Genomic DNA, 16,083 nt, shown 5'->3' on the forward strand with positions numbered 1-16,083 from the left:
AGGAAGACCCCCAGCGAGATGGATTGGCCAAGTGGCAGCATCGATGGGCTCAAGTGTGGCAATAGTAATGAGGTTGGTCCAGGATCGGGTAGTGTTTCGTTCTGCTGCGCATAAGGTCGCTATGGGTCAGTTCCGACTCAATGGCACCTGACAACCACAACAATAAACACAGTGAATCAGGAGAGATTTCTTCTGTTGAATGTTCGAGTTTAATGGGTGCAAACCATTGTTGCTGCGATTACTAGTAGCAATACGAATATAACAGAATCAGTACCAAATTCTGCATACTGGTATGGCACTGTGGGATAATGTGCTGGACTGCAAAGTCGGTTTGAACAGCTAGGTCAGTGGTTCAAGCTCACCAGCTGCTCCTCAGAAACAGGGTTGCTATGGGTTGGAACCTATTCGATGGCACTAAACAACAACACTCTTGTTTGTAGTAAAAAAAAATAATAATGCCATAGAATCTGAAACTATTTTAGCATCTGAAATTGTCACACCTGCAGACTCCATAAATAACAGAAAGACGGTTCCGGTTTGTGGAATAATTTTGCTTTTAGTAATGTAAATTATTAGTGCAAAAGAAGGCCAAGTGATTGTCAGCATCACAGTGGACCCTTTGAAAATTTCCAGATAGTTAAAAAAAAAAGACAGTACTGTAGACAGAATACACTTGTAGGGTGCAAAGTTCATGGTGAAAATCATGTGCGGCAGTAACTACCGTCAGTCTGCTCCGTGTGTTGCTTTGTTTGCAAATACTCAGTCCTAAGTCATTTAATTCTCTATTTGCTATGGCTGGATTTAGTCATTGGTGAAACTCTCATATGACTCGTCAGCATGAAACAATTACCAGAGATTGTATATTGTCATATTTAACATTTAAACCAAAGACAGGCTTTTGGTTTAACTCATGACCCGGAAGCACAAATTAATGAAGCATGTCAGTGCGGAGAAGCTGTTTTCAAGTGTATTGTTGCTGTCATTATAAATATCAGGGAGCGTGATAAATATCTCTGTGTTTATACAAGGAAGTTATTTTCAGGATTGCTTTGAGGGATTCACAAATCCTCTTTTTTTATCCTCAGTAAGCTCTTGCTTTTGGGCTCCCCTGGATTGCTGCTGTTTCATTTTACCTGGTTATAAAATTGTAACCGTTTACATTTGTTTCTACTGTAGAAAATAAATGTGAATCAATGAAAAGAAATACAATTTGTAAAATAAACTTTACATTCAAATGTGGACATTAACATAAAAATGTATCTTTAAAAATGATTGTTGTTCAATACCTCAAGTCTGTTCGGACTATAGTTCCCTTCCACTTCGATGCTTTCTGTTCCTCGGGTCCTGTCTGCATGCCATCTGTAGGTCTTTGCTGTGGACACCTGGTCCCCATGGTTACCTTGCTTATTTGGTCATCTGCCCCTAGTGGGGAGCAGGAGGGACAGGCCCAGGAGCAGTGTGGCCCCTGTGGGTTTCCAATCATGGGGAGACTTTGTCCTAACAGACAACAGTGTAGGAGTCCCCAGCCCCAAGCCCTCCGTAGGCCTCGTGCCCAGCCTGGCAGTGACCGCCCCTCCTTTGTAGGTGTTGTGCCGCTACCAGCACGTGTGGAATGTGGACCTGCAGCTTCGCCCCACCCTCATCGCAGGGATCATGAAGGACAGCGGTAGGTGGGCGCCCTCCCCGCGTGTCTGGGTTACCCTTCCCTGTGTTACAATATTTTGAGATGTGCCCTGCTAAAAATAATCAAACTGAGCAACAAATACAAGAAACCACCTAATTTTTCATATTGTGGGAACCCAAACACATAATTTCTTCCAAAAAAAGATAGTTCATGTCTTGTAGTTGTCGGGTGCCATCAAGTCGGTACCGAGTCATAGCGACCCCATGCCCAGCAGAACGAAACACGGCCCATCCTGGGCCAACCTCACTGCTGTTGACACGCTTGAGTCCATCGATGCTGCCACTTGGCCAATCCATCTCACCAAGGGTCTTCCTCTTTTTCTCTGACCCTCCACCTTACCAAACATGATATCCTTCTCCAGCTACTTGTCTCTCCTAACGATATATCCGAAGTATAAGAGACGAGGTTTGGCCATCTTGGCCTCCAAGGAGCACTTTTGGTTGCACTTCTTCCAAAACGGATCTATTGGTTCTTTTGGCAGCCCATGACGTTTTCAATATTCTTCTTCAACACCGTAACTGAACAGCATCAATTCTTCTACGGTCCATGTTTGTTGTTGTTGTTGCTAAGTGCCGTTGAGTCGATTCCGAGCCATAGCGACCCTGCATAGGGTTTCCAAGGAGCAGCTGGTGCCATGTTTAGTGATGTTAAAATGTCAGTGACAACACATTGCAAAACAGCTTTCCAGGACTGGCTAGTCATCAACGTGCCCCACCTCCCACCTGCAGGAAACAAGCCCCCAGCCCTGCTTCCCCGCAAAGCGCAATACATGACGCAGGACCTCAGGAGCCTCGGCCAGCACTTCCAGGTTCCCATCCAGTTCCCCAAAGACTTCTTCTCTGTGATCCTTGAAAAAGGTGATGATGGTGGGGGATAGGTGGAGAGCCGTGCAGACAGGAGGGCCAGGGGGTTGGGCGGGGGTCCCTGGAGATCAGGAGGTGGTGGAAGGTACTGGGCAGTGAGCTCTGAGGAGTCTCTGAGCTGAGCGCACATCCGCAGGAAGCCTTTCTGCCATGCGGTTCCTCACCGCCGTGCACCTGGAGTGTCCCGAGATGTTGGAGAAGGTGTCCCGCGAGCTGTGGATGCGCGTCTGGTCCCGGGTGAGCTGGGTTCCTGCTGACCTTCCCCTGGGCTCCTCTGCTGCCCGCGGACTGCTGGCCACTCACACCTCTCCCTCGTCAGTCACCCCCTTTCTTCTCTTCCAGGATGAAGACATCTCGGAGTCCCAAAGCATCCTTGCTGTGAGTACCGCTTCGCCGTGCCTCTCATGGAAGCTGGAGGGACCCACCTGGGGGAGAGATGACAGCAGCCTTCTTAGTGGGGGGAAGGGCGAGAATGTTGCAGTCACATTTGAACAAGGGGTCACTGTGTACGAGAGGACAAATGGCTGAAAAGTAGGAACCTAGAGGACCTCCCAAAATCTGGAGATGAACGGGAGCAAGTGCACAAGTGGACTGTACCTGGGAAAGACATCGGACTGAGAGGCTCCACCCATCACACCCAGGTGGACACAGGCACAGGGAGAAACCTCAGTGGTGGTGGTGGTGGTGGTGTGCCATCGAGTCAGTTCTGACTCACAGCAACCTTATGCCAACAGCACAAAACACTCCTGGACTTGTACCAACGTCACAGTCAGTGTCATGCTTGAGCCCATTGCTGCTGCCACTGCGCCCGTCCATCTCAGCAGGTCTTCCTCTTATTCACTGACCCTCCACTTTACCAAGCATAATGTCCTTCCCTGGGAACTGGTCCCTCCTGATAATATGTCTAAAGTGTGAGAGATGAAGTCTCAATGCTCTAAAGAGTATTCTGCCAACACAAATGTTTGTTCTCTTAGCAGCCCATAGTACTGTTAATATCCTCCAACACCACAACTCAAATGCATCAATTCTTCTACAGTCTTCCTTAGTCACTGCCCAGCTTTCACATGCATATGAGGTTATTGAAAATACCATGGCTTGGGTGAGACGCACCTTAGACCTCAGACTGACATCTTCCGGGCACCTCTGGATGGACCCAAACCTCCCACCTTTTGGTTAGCAGCTGAACTGTTTGTGCCACCAGTGTGGTTTTTAACAAATGACAGTTTGGGCGCATTAAAGTTTGGTATATCAAATGGCAAGCCACAGGAAAGTTAAATGTGCATAGTAACAATGGTCAGCGTATCTTCCAAGGTTGTCTGAGTCTCTGCAAAGTAGGTGGTAAGAAGGAGCGTGCCCAATCACTGTCTGTGGAATGTTCATTTCCGTACTTGATACTTAAAACTCCTCTAGTTTCTACCTAGTATTCCAGTCTGTGGACTGGTCTTTGGTTACTTTACCCTACCCCTACTGCTAAGCGTTCACTCTGGAAACAGGCCCAGATGTGCCCGAGTCAAAGGGAGTGTTTCTGCATGATTTCTACACACACACACACACACACACACACCCCACCCTGTGGGACTTCGGGTTCCAGTATTGCTCAACCTTGGCTACACATTAAATGCACCTGAACTACTGCCCGCGCCCGTTCATTAGAAGTTTGGGGTGGTGGGGCGCAGGTATGTTGTTAAGTGCAGTGAGCTGCTCCCTGAAAACCCTAGGCAGGGTCACCGTGAGTCAGAACCAACTCAACAGCACGTAACAACAAACCTGTGACCCACCCCCAGAACTTCTGTCAAGCCCCTTTCCCCCTGGCAAGTACCGATTTCCTCTCTGGACCTGGGGGTCCTTGTTTGCAGAGGTGGGACTAGCTGGTTTCTAAGACCCCCAGCAGAACACCTCCTGGCAAGAACAGGTCTCCATATTATGGAGGGGTAAAGGCGCCTCAAGGAAACCACGGCGGGGAGGGGAGGGGGGGTGCAGAAAATAAAAACAGATTGCTCCCGTGAGGCGTACCCCCACTAATGCCCACACTTGTGTCCCCACCCACGGGTCCCCCTTAGGCCGCAGAGAAGGCCGGGATGCCAGCAGAACAAGCCCAAAGGTTTCTGGAAAAGATCTCCTCACCAAAAGTGAAGAACCAGCTCAAAGAAACCACCGAGACCGCCTGCAAATATGGGGTGAGGGGCCCGTCCTATACTGTGGGGGCGGAACCTGAGGGTCTGCTGCCACCCTTTTCCAGGGGTCCTACTAGAGGGCAGGAGGATCCCGAGATCCTCCTGGGCACCTGCAGAGGGTCCTGGCACCCAGCCTGATCTCTCACCCAGCCCTCGTCCGCCCTGCCCCCTCTGCTCTCAGGCTTTTGGGCTCCCTGTCACTGTGGCTCACGTGGACGGCCAGTCCCACATGCTGTTTGGCTCAGACCGCATGGAACTGCTGGCACACCTACTAGGTATGGCAAAGTTCACTGGTTCCTGCCCTTGCCCCCACCCTGCCCCCTGCTAACTGCAGAGCTGAGGTTCCCAGGAGTCCACAGCCTGGCTCTCCGGAGAAATCCCTGGGGAGCTTGGGGGACACTGGCTCTCTGGAGAATCTCTGGGGAGCTTGGGGGACACTGGCTCTCTGGAGAATATCTGGGGAGCTTGGGGGACACTGGCTCTCTGTAGAATCTCTGGGGATTTTAGGGGAACACCGGCTCTCCAAAGAAACCCTTGGGTATCTTGAGAGGAGAGTGACTCACAGAGAAACCCCTGGGAACTTGGGGGGCAGTGGCTCCTTGGAGAGAAGGGCCCTGAGGACCGTGTGCTGACGGGTGGTCGTACTCCTTCAGGAGAGAAGTGGATGGGCCCCGTGCCACCGGCCCCCAGCGCCAGACTGTAGACAGGCCCACAATGTCTCACCTCTGTCGCTACCCCACCACCCCCACCCCGGGGCCTGACTCGGAGTAAGGGAGGACCTTGTAGTCTCCGGTGTCTTCGCCAGAACCCCAAACTCTACTACACAAAATAAATCTCAGGCATACGCAGAGCGTGCCTCCCAACTGCCTACTCCTTTGAGGTCTTTGCAGAAGGAGGGGTACAGGAGATGAGAAGCCCCCGGCCCCGCTTCCTCCCACCCTTACAGAAAATAAAGCCAGATGGACTTCGCAACTGACTGGCCTCCCTTTAGCCAGTGCCTGGGTGGGTGAGCCAGGGGTGGGCTGGGGAGGTGGGCTTGGGCAGGAGGAGGCTGCCCTGACCAGAGACCAGGGCGAGGGTGTGGGCAATCCTGGTGCTGCCTGGACCTGGGGGACTGCGCTTCCTCTCCCAGTTCTCACACACACACCAGGGAACTCAGAACACCCCACTCCACCTCCCTGGTTGACAGCCTTCCCTCCCAACCACGTGAATCCATGGCTTTCCCTCCCCCCACTGTTTATCCAAAGTCCTGACCTCCGTCCTTGCCCTAGACACTATACTGGAGAAGCTCCTGCAGAGCCACACGGGGGGTGGGGGGCACAGGGGGGGCGGCGGCCTGGGGCTTGGGGTCTCCAGCAGCTGCTGTCTTGCATTGCTGTCTTCCTCAACTCCAATTCAGCTTCCTCCCTTTTCCCCCCCGTTCAGCTTCCTCGACGTCCCTCTGCACATTATTCCAACACACTCCAGGATTTAACACATCTTTCTTGGTTTATGTAGGAAGTAATAAACGCATCGCCAAGTGTTTTCTCTCCTTCGTGTACACCAACTATGTTGGTGGGCGCCGGTATAGACCAGCATAGGACTGCCCTAGCGTTTCCAAGGCTGCTAGTCTGTACTGCAGCAGACCGCCGCATCTTAATCCTGCAGATGACTAGTGGGCTAGAACCGCACATCTTTCAGTTGTTGTTGTTGTTGTTAAGTGCCGTCGAGTCGATTCCGACTCATAGTGACCCTGTATGGGGTTTCCGAGGAGCAGCTGGTGAGCTTGAACCGCCAACCTTGCAGTTCAAACGGCTTTGCAGTCTGGCGCATTAACCCACAGCGCCACCCCAGGACTTTATCTTTCAGTTAGCAGATATTATATTATAACCAAAAAGACTGGGAATGTTTAGCATTAAAAATCAGAAAAAGTACAACAGAGAAAAAAAAAACCCATTGCTGTAGCATCAAATGAAGACAAAATGTAACTTCTCATGAAGAAAGCTACCAAAAGCAGGGTGAGGTGAAGTTGTAGCATGCTTATCTTGGCATTGGCAGTGAAATAACTTAAATCTGTGTTGGAAAACGTACAAGAACGCTCTTTGGAAGCCAAAATGACCAGACTTCATCTCTCATACTTAAGACATAGTCTCAGGAGGGACCAGTCACTGGAGAAGAACATCATGCTTGGTAAAGTGGAGGAACAGCGTAAAAAAGGGAGACCGCCAATGAGATGGATTGGCACAGTGGCAGCAGCAATGAGCTCAAGTGTAGCAACAGTTGTGAGGATGGTGCAGAACCGGGCCGTGTTTTGTTCTGTTGTGTATAAGGTCGCCATGAGTCAGAACAGAATCAACAGCACCTAACAATAACAACAAATGAATTCAATACAAGGAGACCTCGGAGATGAAGGTTTAACTCCAGAGCATAGCAATAATGCACGCCACGTGAATTTTTGGCTTCCAGGTGCATATAAATTATGCTGACATTATACCGTAGCCTACAAAGTGTGCAATAATAGCATGATGAAAGGAGTCCTGGTGTGGCAATGTAGGATTAGCACTGGACTGGTAACCTAAAGGTCAGCGGTTCAAACCCACCAGCCATTCCTCAGAAACCCTATGCAGAGGTGCTATGAATTGGAACCAATTAGACGGCACCTAACAACAAGTATAAAGGAGCTCTGGTAGCGTAGTGGTTACGAATCGGGCTGCGACCCTTAAGGTCAGCGGTTCGAAACTACCAGCTGCTCCGCGGGAGAAAGATGAGGCTTTCTACTCCCGTAAAGATTTACACCCTCGGAAACCCTGTACAGGGTCGCTATGAGGCAGAACCAACTTCACAGCACATAAACACCACCAACAAGAAGCATGGCGGAAAAGTTTGAAATACTGTAAAAAAAAATGACATAAAGGTGACACAGACACAGGAAGTGAGCACATGTGTTGGAAAAATGGCCCCAATAGACATGCTCAACACAAGATTGCCACAGACCTTCCATTTGTAAAACAGGAAGTATCTGCAAAGCAACACACAGGGAGACATGCCCCTCTTCTACAGAGGAGCGCCTTGCAGTAAGGGGTGGTCCACCCAGGCTGTAACATTTCATAGCTGTCAAAATGCATCTGTGGAGAACTCTTCCAACACAGGAAATGCTTAGTCTATCATAAGGAGCTCTGGTAGCGTAGTGGTTATGAGTCGGGCTGCCAACCTCAAGGTCAGCAGTTCAAAACTACCAGGGTTGTGCGGGAGAAAGATGAGGCATTCTGCTCCCGTAAAGATTTACAGCCTAGAAAACCCTGTGCAGGGTCACTATGAGTCGGAACCAACTCCACGGTACTTAACAACATCATACTGTAAAAGGAGCTCTAATAGCGTAGCAGTTACGAATCCGGCTAGAAACCCTATGCAGGGTCACTATGAGTCAGAACTTACTCCACGGTACACCACCACCACCATCATACTGCAAAAAGTGAGCACCCACCGTCCCTCCCCATAGCACTCTACTCAGCTGAGCTTGACAGTTCACTGCAGTGGCCACACAGCTCAGACACCTGACTCACAGTGATGGAATTTAGTAGGTAAGTTAACAGGGTAAAATGCAGGATCCCAAAGTTCTCCGGGAGCAGTTCTTCAGGCAGGACAGCCTCCCCTCAGCCATGCCCACAGGCTGGCCTCTCTCTGCCCTGCCAATGTTAACAAAACTCTTACAGGGCTACTGATCAATGCCCACAGGGCACACCACTCCCCCATAAACAGCCTGGATGCACTGGGCTCCAGGGGTCAGCAAACCTAGCACCCCAATTACGTGCCTGGAGGCACCCCACACTGCAAGCAAGTCTCCTGCCCAAAGTCACTCACTCAGCCTTACTTGTTCCGTGGTCTGGGAAACCTCCCACTGTCTGATGCTCTGGCACTTGGTTTTGTTGCAGCTGCTCCTCGGCCACACAGCTGGACTCACAGCTGTCCATCCCTGGCTCCAGGAGGTTCAATGTGCAGGGAGCTCAGGGTCCAAAGGACATGCTCTCCTCTAGCTTTTCCTTGATGGTGGCGAGATCCCCCAGCCCTGCTTCTGAGATGACTTATCTTATACGTTAGTGGTCCAGGTTTTTACCATTAAAATGCACTGCTGTCAACTCACGACTGAGTCATATCATCCTATCACTATCTCCTCCCACCTTTTCTTTCCCAGACCCAGCAGGGCAGAAACGTTGTTTGGTGGGAGTTCCGGACTCTGGCTAGAAGAGACATCAGATCACTCTCCACACTGCAGTAACATTGATTGGAGAAAGATGACTCTGTCTGGTACTGTCTTCTGTCCACACCTTAGAATGTTCCACATGGCAGATGAACAGTACATGTTTGTTCCATCACAGTGTGGTTCAGGGACTGAAGGAAATGGTTAGGGGTGTGAACTGTTACAATTTCTGCTTCACTTTCAGGAAAAATTTTAATTTATTCATGTAAATAAAGACATACATAGAAAGATACTCATTTCAGACTCGTAGAAACAAGGGTCATCAATTGGAAATTTGTCACATACATCAATTATTCTTCCACAAAATGGAAACCACTGGAGAGGGAAAGGTGGGAATGTTTTGTATCTTGTTCAGCATTTGGGTTACACTCATATAAAATCTACATTTCATCATAGACCCATTTTACCTCACAAGAAAAACCAATCCATGTCAACAAACAGCTCTAGTGACTTCTGTGCATGCTGAAGTGGCAGTGTACTAAAATCTGGAGCTTATTTTGAAATACTCTTTTTAAAAACTTGCATTGTGAATTGAGTGACAGTTGACATAGCAGATGATCCATTGGCATTCAACAAATCATACCCTTTGTTTCATCTCATAGTTACAATCCCTCAGTGTGCGGTCACTTAACCCACTTCCTCCCTGTGTTTATCCCCATCCCTTCTTCTTTCCCAACCCCTCTGAATGCTGTCCTTAGGTAACTGCTGTCTTTTTGATCTCGTCCCTCACTAGTGTTGCTGCGCCTCTTTTATAACCTACGTATTGCTTGGCTGAAAGCTGAGCCATGGAGTAAATGAGTTCAGTTTCGTACCTGAAGGGTATCAAGGGCCATAGTTCAGAATTCCACCCATCTCTATCTGATTACTAAGCCTGGTTTTTTATATAATTTTTAGTTTTGTGCCATATTTTCTCCCACTGTACCCAGGACCTTCTATTGTGATCCCTCTCAGAGCACTTGGTCATGGTAGCCGGGCACCATCTAGTTCTTCTGGTCTCAGGATTGTGTAGACTGATGGTCATACGTTCCATTAATCCACTGGACGAATTATGAAATACATTGTTTTATAAACTAAATGCACTTTGCTAATCAGGAAAACTCTTTTGACTTCAAGTACTTAATTTACACATGATATGAATTAAAAACCTGAATTTTTTTTTTTTTAAAGAAAGAAAAAATACATTTTAAAAATGAGTTGCATTTATGGATAAATAAAAGGATGGCTATGTGATAAAGCAAATACAGTAAAATGAGAATTGCACAGTCCAGGTGGATGGACGCATGGCTGTTGACTGTAAAGTTATTCTGTGTGGTTTATTGTTGTGAAGTGCCTTTGAGTCTGTTTTAACTCATAACTGTCCTATACAGGGTTTCTAAGGACTGGCTGACAGGTTTGAACCACCAACCTATGGTTAACAGTCCAGTGCTTATCCTACAGTGCCACACCAGGACTCATAATGAAATGGTTTCTTCATGTGGATTTATACATGTGGATCACAGCACCTCCTGATATATATTGTTAGTGTGAAGAGCAACATAGAAAGTAGTCCCTATTACATGTCACGTGTGCATAGCAAAGGAAGCCTGAATCTGTCCCGTTTGCGTAGTCACAATCTCTCTGGAGGGATACTACTGTGGGTTGAATGGTTGTTGTTGTTGTCGTTGTTAAGTCCCATTGAGTCGATTCCAACCCATAGCGACCCTATAGGGTTTCCGAAGCTGTAAATGTTTACAGAAGCAGAAAGCCTCTTCTTTCTCCCACAGAGCCACTGGTAGTTTTGAACTGCTGACCTTGGGATTAGCAGCCTGATTCGTAACCACTACATTACAGAGCTCCTATCCCTTCCCAAAGATAGATGTTGAAGTTCTATCCCCCAGAACCCATGGAAATGACTTCTCTTGGCACTAAAGCTTGTGAAGTTATGCTAGCATGTGATCTTTCACACGAGAGACAGACGGACAACGGCCGTGGGTCTACAGGGCAGAGATTGGAGTTCTGCTGCTGATGCCAGCCAAGGAACTCTGCCAACTTGAAGAAGCGGGAGGAGACTTGGGAAGGTCCTTCCCAGAGCGTTGGAGAGAGCATGGCCCTGCTGACAGGCTGGGTCCACACATCCGTCCAGGCTCCAGAACTGTGAGAGCAGAAACCTCTTGTTTGAAGCCATCACTTGGTGGTACTTTCTGAGGGAAGTTACCATGGAAAGCCGATACAGATAGTGATACTCAAAAATGAGAAATCTGGGAGCATTAAGAATTTAGTCTCCTTTTTGAACAGTGGAATTTTATACCCCGAAAACCCCGGTGGACTGCTAACCGAAAAGTCAGGTTCCAACCCACCAGCCGCTGGGTAGGAGAAAGATCAGGGTAAAGAGAAAGCTCACCGTTGGTAGTTTAAGGGTTTTGTGTCAACTTGACTGGCTAGGATTCTCAGAGGTTTGGCAGTTAAGATGCAGTTATCCCGAAGATCTGCCACTAATAGCCCATCAATGAAAAGGAAGTTTCCTCAGGGTGTGGTTACTTTTCTGCTCCATCTGGATTCTGCACTCGGCTTCTCACCCAAACTCTGGCTCTTTGGACTTGAGCCAGTTGTCTGCACTATAGCCTGCTGGTCCTGGGAGTTGTCAGCAGCCCACCTTCTTACCTGCTGGCCTTGGATTCACTTGCTCAGCAGCCATCCCAATTGACAGCCTGGGGTTCATCAGTTTCTGCAACTCCGTGAGTCAGGAAAAGCCTCCCGCCTGACGTCTGACCCACGGACTTGGAGCCTGTCTCTTCAACTGTGTGAGCCAGTTCCTTGAGATAAACCTCTGTGGGTGTGTACATATATATACATACACACACGCGCACACACACACACACACACATATCTACACACAAGTGTCACTGGTTTTGTCTCACAAAAGAACCCAGACTCAGACATCCCGTAAAGATTTACAGCCTCTGAAACCCTGTATCTTTATGAGTCAGAACCTACTTAAGACAGTAGATTTGGTTTTGGATTGGATATAGATTATAGATTATATTTTAAAGGACTCCTGGTCGCATAGTGGATTACAAATTAAACTTCCAACTGCAAGGTCAGCAGTTCAAATCTACCAGTCGCTTCTCAGAAGACAGATGAGACTTTCTGCTCCCCTAAAGATTTACAGTCTCAGAAACCCTTTACAGGGTCACAATGAGTCAGAACCTACTCCACGACCCCACCCCACCCCCACCGTAGATTGCATTTTGAGAATCTCTATCTCTAGTTTTGGTGTGAATATGTTCTTTTGATTTGTTTTAATTTAGTAATCTCTTGTGGTTCTGTGGGTTAATGTGCTGGATGGCAAAGTCTGTTTGAACCTCAAGGTCAGTGGTTCAAGCTCACCAGTCCCTCCTTGGAAACCCTATACAGGGTCGCTATGGGTCGACACCAACGCAACGGCACTTAACAACAACACATAGATACTTACTCAAATACTATCTGGAATCATTATTTAATTCTTTCATATGTATGTCTCATCGGTCTACCCAGCTCAGAAGGTCCTGCAAAGATCAAAGGTGCTTTGTATCCTTGGTAGCAACCCTTAGGGGTCAGCACATGCTCTGGACAATGTGTGGACAAATGGTTAATGCATACAGCTATACCAGAAGGGTTGACGGTTCACTTCCACCCAGAGGTGCTTCACAAGAAAGGTATGGTGATCAGCTTCTGAAAACTCAGCCATGAAGCCCCATGGGGCCCATTTCTGATTTGACACTTGGGGGTGCCGTAGGTTGGAATAGACTGACTACATGGCCAATGGTTGGTTTGGGGGTGAGTGGGTTATGGGCAATTTGAGTTACAAACCAAGGCTTGTGGAGAGTGCATGTGTGCAGACAAGTCTTACACTGGAACTATTGTGCTCTGTGTGTGGGAGGGGGGGGAGGGGGGTGGTGGCAGAATTCAGGCTTAAGTCTCTGAGCACAGTGGTAGGACAGTGCCCCCTGCTGGCCGTACAAGAAAGTGCCCTGGACTAACAGGAAGACCCGGGCTCACCCACCATAACCAGGTGCAGGGTGGGGAAGGGATGGTAAGTTTTGGGTTATTTTTGCCAATTTACAGATTAGAAGCTGAAGCCTAAAGATTGGATCATTTGCTCAGGCTGTGCAGCTCCAAGTGGAGGGAATGAAGTTGGAAACCAGGTCTGGCCATGTCCCAGCCATGCATGCTTGACCCGGCTGTCTCTGCTCACATGGGACACACTGTTAACACTGATGTGACGTTTTAATCGACACAATGCCTTCCTGTCCCTCGGCAACAACCACACTCTGTTTCTCAAATTCCATCACCGCTTTTGGTGGCTTAGTGCTGAATTCCCAGCCAGGTCAGCCGGGCCCTATTAAAACACCCTAGTGGGAAGGACAAAGTTCGGAAGGGTTAGGAAAGAAGGGGGAATGAAAACCGGAAGTGTAGGGAGGAGGCGGGATGAGTGATGTGCCATTGTGAAGATTGTAATCAGTGAGATGAAATAAAGTGTACATGAATTACTGAGTGGAAACGGAGCTGCTCTGTAAACTTTCACCCAGTTCACAGTAAGCACTTAAAAAAAGGCGAGAAAAGTCTGTGTTGACTGTTGCTGTTAGGAGCCATTGAGTTGGTACCAATTCATAGCGACCCTAATGCACAGCAGAATGAAACACTGCTCACTGCTCGGTCCTGGGCCAACCTCACTACTGTTGCCACGCTTGAGCCCATCGATGCTGCCACTTGGCCAATCCATCTCGTTGGGGGTCTTCCTCTTTTTCTGTGACCCTCCACCTTACCAAACATGATATCCTTCTCCAGCGACTGGTCCCTCCTGAACAATATGTCCAAAGTATGAGAGACGATGTCTGGCCATCCTGGCCACCAAGGAGCACTCTGGCTGTACTTCATCCAACACAGATCTATTGGTTCTTTTAGCAGCCCATGGCACTTTCAATATTCTCCTCCAACACAATAATTCAAATCCACCAATTCTTCTACAGTCTTCCTTATTCAATGTCCAGCTTTCGCATGCATATGAGGTTATTGAAAATACCATGGCTTAGGTCAGGCGCACCTTAGTCTTCAAGCTGACATCTTTGCTCTTCAACACTTTAAAAAGGTCTTGTGCAGCAGATTTGATTGGTCTCACTGAATTGTACACATGAAAAATGTTGAGTTGGCAAGTATTATGTCATCTGTATTTTTACAACAATTAAAAAAAAAAAATAAGGGAAAACAACACCTCACTGGTGGGGGGTGGCCACATGCACTTCCCCATCCATTCTCGAATGTTAGGACTCAAAGTTGGAAGCACGTCCTCCTCAGAGCTGCTGCGGCTGACTTTTCATGGTTAGCCATTTACCTGTCTTCTCTGAGCATATAGAGGAACTGCCGAAGGCAAGTGTTAAGAATGGAACTGGGCTCTCCTACAAACAACAAGAAAATATTATATATATGTTGTTGTTGTTAAGTGCCATCAAGTACGCTCTGACTCATAGTGACCCTGTATAGGGTTTCGGAGGAGCAGCTGGTGGATTTGAACAGTTGGCCTTGAGGTTAGCAATCCAGTACTTATCCAACAATGCTACACCAGAACCCCACATATATATGTGTGTGTGCATGTGTGTTGAAATTCTGATCCCTAGCCTTGTCTATCATCCTGTTTGGGAATCAAGTTTTCTTTGTTCTGTTGATAAGACTAAGTCAGTAGAGGGCATGTCCTAGGCTTCATCTCTATTGTGCTCTGAACCCAAACCCACTGCCTTCAATTCCAACACACAGCAACACGATAGGACAGGGTAGAGCTGCTTCCGAGGGGTCCCAAAGCAGACTGCCTCATCTTTGTTCTGTGGAGCAGCTGGTGGGTCCGCAACTCTGGCCTTTCAGTTAGCAGTCCAACGCTGAACCCTCTGCGCCTCAAGAGCTCCTTAGCTGAACTCCAAGGAGGGACACAGGGACAAGCAATCACAAGTGGGAGAGGACAGATGGCACATGCAGATCGCCAAGGAACCACGGGGTGCCAGCAGAGACTAGTCACAGAGAGCTGCCCCCTGGAGCCGCCGCCCTGAGTTCCCACTTCAAGCCTTCTGCACGGGGAGGAAAGACATGTCTATTTTTAAAGGCACTCACTCACTTGCAGAAAGCAACGCAGACAGCAGCAGACACAGAGAAAAGCCCGCATCTCTCCTTTCAAAGGCCCAGGTTCTCACTAAGCAAATCCTTTATTTTCTTTGAGTTAATGGACAGGGTGGCTTAAGAGTGGACTCAACACAGCAACAACTGTGAGGGTCATTCAGGACTGGGTTGCCTACAGGGTTGAGACACGATGACTCAAAACTGATTTGATGGCACCTAACAACAACAATGGAACGAAAATGACAACGAGACTTATCTAGCAATACTATTCTTACAGGAGAAACCCTATGCAGGGTCGCTATGAGTCGGAACCGACTTGATGGCACTTAACAACAACAACTATCATTCATGAGCACATCAGATGGTATGTGCCCACCCTCCAAAACAAGGTCCACCCCACTGCCATCTCGTGGATTCCAACTCATAGCTACCCTATAAGACAGCGTAGAACTGTTCCATAGGACTTATGAAACTAAGTCTTGATGGGACAGGGTTACCGTCATCTTTCTCCCTCGGAGCGGCTGGTGGGTTTGAACCATTGACCTTTCAGTTAGCAGCCCGATGCCTAACCCACTGTGCCACCAGGGCTCCTTGATTATTATGTGAATGGCAAATCATTTTTTTCTACCCAAACACACACACAGTCACAAATAAATATGATTGTATTGTTGGTGTTGTGAAGTGCCTTTAAATGGTTGACAACTCATAGCAACCCTACGCACAACAGAAGGAAACACTGCCTGGTCCCGTGCCAACCTCACAATTGTTGTTTTGTTTGAGTTCATTGTTGGTGCCACTGTATCAGTCCATCTTGTTGGGAGAGTCTTCCTCTCTTTCACCGACCCTCCACTTCACCAAGCATAATGTTCTTCTCCAAGGACTGAACCTTCCTGACATGTCCAAAGCACGAGGGACAACGTCTTGTCATCCTTCTTCCTTAAGAGTATCCTGGTTGATCTTCTTCCAAGACAGAATCGTTGGTTCTTCTGGAAGTCCATGGTA

At 48.1% G+C, this 16,083-nt stretch overlaps 1 protein-coding gene across 4 annotated transcripts in view; it reads left to right on the top strand.

The window, feature by feature from the left end:
• GSTK1 (glutathione S-transferase kappa 1) overlaps positions 1–5,424 on the top strand; it is a 13,406-nt gene extending 7,982 nt beyond the window's left edge. The window contains exons 2-8 of one of the 4 annotated variants that reach the window (XM_006861189.1): positions 1,585–1,666; positions 2,413–2,541; positions 2,684–2,784; positions 2,890–2,925; positions 4,608–4,724; positions 4,903–4,996; positions 5,375–5,424. In XM_006861189.1, coding sequence (XP_006861251.1) covers positions 1,585–1,666; positions 2,413–2,541; positions 2,684–2,784; positions 2,890–2,925; positions 4,608–4,724; positions 4,903–4,996; positions 5,375–5,424 — 609 coding nt within the window. Of the gene's footprint in view, positions 1–1,584; positions 1,667–2,412; positions 2,542–2,683; positions 2,926–4,607; positions 4,725–4,902; positions 4,997–5,374 lie in introns of all 4 variants that reach the window. The other 3 variants (XM_006861188.1, XM_006861190.1, XM_006861191.1) reach the window with 3 other exon arrangements.
• Positions 5,425–16,083: the final 10,659 nt, after the last annotated feature.

The sequence above is a fragment of the Chrysochloris asiatica genome, unplaced genomic scaffold (assembly GCF_000296735.1).
Source record: "Chrysochloris asiatica unplaced genomic scaffold, ChrAsi1.0 scaffold00041, whole genome shotgun sequence".
Lineage (NCBI taxonomy): Eukaryota > Metazoa > Chordata > Mammalia > Afrosoricida > Chrysochloridae > Chrysochloris > Chrysochloris asiatica.